This window comes from Apium graveolens, chromosome 3 (assembly GCF_009905375.1).
Source record: "Apium graveolens cultivar Ventura chromosome 3, ASM990537v1, whole genome shotgun sequence".
In the NCBI taxonomy this organism is placed as follows: Eukaryota; Viridiplantae; Streptophyta; class Magnoliopsida; order Apiales; family Apiaceae; genus Apium; species Apium graveolens.
This window is the reverse complement of record NC_133649.1, coordinates 12,750,315-12,753,127: the sequence shown is the minus strand read 5'-3', so window position 1 is coordinate 12,753,127 and position 2,813 is coordinate 12,750,315. Positions and strand designations below refer to the sequence as shown.

At 40.5% G+C, this 2,813-nt stretch overlaps 1 protein-coding gene across 1 annotated transcript; it reads left to right on the top strand.

Moving 5' to 3' along the window:
* Positions 1–2,020: 2,020 nt before the first annotated feature.
* LOC141713896 (putative mitochondrial protein AtMg00820) lies at positions 2,021–2,813 on the top strand. Its single transcript, XM_074517461.1, has 2 exons — positions 2,021–2,347; positions 2,730–2,813. Exons 1-2 carry the CDS (start codon positions 2,021–2,023, stop codon positions 2,811–2,813), a joined length of 411 nt encoding a protein of 136 aa, XP_074373562.1.

Below are 2,813 nucleotides of genomic sequence, written 5' to 3'. Positions count from 1 at the left end.
TATGGAGCAGTTTGGCGACTATGACATTAGAAGAGGCAGTTGGGTCCTTCAAAGCCCACGAAGAAAGGTTAAAGGGAAGCGGAAAATCTGAGTCAAATGAAGGTCAGTTAATGCTCATATAAGAAGAGTGGGAAAAGCATGAGATCAGTGAAGGAAAATTGTTTCTTACACGTGAAGATTGGTTGAGGCGGCCGAACAGGAGAAACACAGATGGCTCACCATTTAATCCTAAGGGTCGAGGACGTGATAAGAGTAATTTAAAGTGCTACAATTGCTCTGCATATGGGCATTTTGCTGCGAACTATCGAAAACCAAGACGTATCAGAGAACAAAAGGAGGAGGTAAATATGACAAGGTTGGATGATGATGAACCAGCACTGCTACTGGCAAAGTGTGACAAAGAGGAACAAGATGTGGCATACTTGAGTGAGAAGGAGGTGGTACCATCACAAATGTCGAAGGTGCAGGGTGAATCAAATATTTGGTATCTGGACAATGGTGTTAGCAGTCATATGACTGGATTTAAATCGAAATTCTCAGAGTTAAATGAGAAAATATCCAGTCAAGTCAGTTTTGGGGATGGCTCTAAAGTGAGAATTGAAGGGAAGGGATCTGTGACTTTTGTGTGCAAGAATGGTGAAACTCGTATACTCAAAGATGTTTATTATATTCCAACACTTCGGAATAATATAATCAGCATAGGGCAGTTAATAGAGGCAGGAAACAGGGTCGTCATTAAAGGAGAACATCTTTGGGTATATGATACTCACGACAAGTTACTTATGAAGGTAAAATGCTCACAAAATAGACTATACAAACTCATTATTGACACTGAAGGTTCCAAGTGCTTACTGACTAAACAAGAAGAGGTATCGAAGCTCTGGTATAAGCGACTAGGACACGTCAACTATCATGTTTTGTCCTTGATTCTCAAAGATAGAATGGTGAATGGACTACCAAGATTAACACAACCAAAGGAGGTGTGCACTGACTGTTTGATGTCGAAGCAAACCAGAAAACAATTCCCTTTCGAGACAAGTTACAATGCGACCAAGGTGCTGGAATTGATTCATGGAGACTTGTGTGGTCCAATTCTTCCGGAGACGGCGTCAGGCAAAAGGTATTTTTCTTGCTAGTAGATGATGATAGCCGATATGGGTCTATTTTTTGAAGAGCAAAGATGAAGCTCTGGATGCTTTCAAACAATTTTGTGCTTTGGTGGAAAGAAGTCCAGAAAAGAAAGTGAGAGTATTCCGTACTGATCGAGGTGGTGAATTTGGATCAAATGACTTCAAATCTTTCTGTGAGAGGGCTGGAATAAAGCGACACTACACTGCACCTTATACCCCATAACAGAACGGGGTGGTGGAACGCCGTAATAGGACAGTTGTTGAGATGGCTGGAAGTTGTTTAAAACAAATGAAGCTGTCATTATTTTTATGAGGGAAAACAGTTATACACTCAATATACCTTCTGAACAGACTACCTACGAGGGCTTTGTCAGGCATTACTCCATATGAAGCGTGGAATGAAAAAAACACATATTGGGCATATAAGGGTATTTGGCTGCATTGCACATATATAGGTGCCCATTCAACATAAGAGGAAGTTGGACGATCGAAGTAAGCAAGCAATCAACTTGGGAAAAGAACCGGGGACAAAAGCTTATCGACTCTATGAACCAAATGACAACAAAGTGTATGTTAGCAGGGATGTAACATTTGAAGAAGAAAAGTCATGGTCCTGGAGTGAAACTGATGGTGGTGAAAATAGTCATATGGGTGCATTCGTGGTAGCAGGAGACTCAGTGGCAGAAAATAGGGAATTTCGAGGTGATGATGGTTAAAATGTTATTGAAAACAGCAGCTCACAAAGTGCATACTCTGAGAGTGCAGAAACACCAAGGACGTAGTCACCTGTGCCAAGACTGAATTATGAAGACTATGATGACAATATCGAGCCAAGAAGAGTTAGAAAACTTGAAACAGAGGAAATGCAGTTAGAGGAGGAATTGTATTTAATGGGTATCGAAGAACCCATAAATTTTGTACAGGCTGCCAAGGACCGTAATTGGAAGATGGCTATGGAAAGGGAGTTACAATCAATAGAAGAAAATAGAACTTGGAAGCTAACTGAACTTCCTCGAGGTCAAAAGGCTATAGGGTTAAAATGGATTTTTAAGCTAAAGATGGATGCACAAGGCAATGTCGTGAAGCATAAGGAGAGACTTATCACCAAAGGCTATGTGCAGGAGCGTGAAGTTGACTTCGACGAAATATTTGCACCGATGACTAGACTTGAAATAGTTCGCTTACTTCTGGCTTTGGCGGCAAAAGAGGATTGGGAGGTGCATCATCTAGACGTAAAAATAGCATTTCTCAATTAAAAAATAAATGAGGATGTTTATGTAACTCAACCTGAGGGTTTTGTGAAGTTGGGAAAAGAAAATTTGGTATACAAACTGTCAAAAGCTTTGTATGGTCTTCGACAAGCACCACATGCTTGGTATGCGAAGTTAAATGCTTGTCTTGAGTAGCTGGGATTTAGGAGATGTCCATCAGAACACGCTATTTATACGAGGAAGAATGGAGGAGAAAATTTGATTGTAGCAGTCTATGTGGATGATCTTTTGGTGACATGAAGTAGTGTAGCTATGATCAAAGACTTCAAGTACCAGATGAATCAAATTTTTGAAATGACTGACATGGGTTTATTGAATTACTATCTAGGGATTGAGGTGGAGCAAGGAAAAGGGCATATCAGACTCAAGCAAACCGGATACGCATGAAAGATTATTGAGAATGCAGGCTTAA

Bases quoted from the DNA above. Each gene is read 5' to 3' on its own strand.
- LOC141713896 (XM_074517461.1), top strand. From the start codon at position 2,021: ATGGGTATCGAAGAACCCATAAATTTTGTACAGGCTGCCAAGGACCGT. The intron at 2,348-2,729 runs GTGCATCATCTA...ATTACTATCTAG, and splicing joins CGGCAAAAGAGGATTGGGAG to GGATTGAGGTGGAGCAAGGA.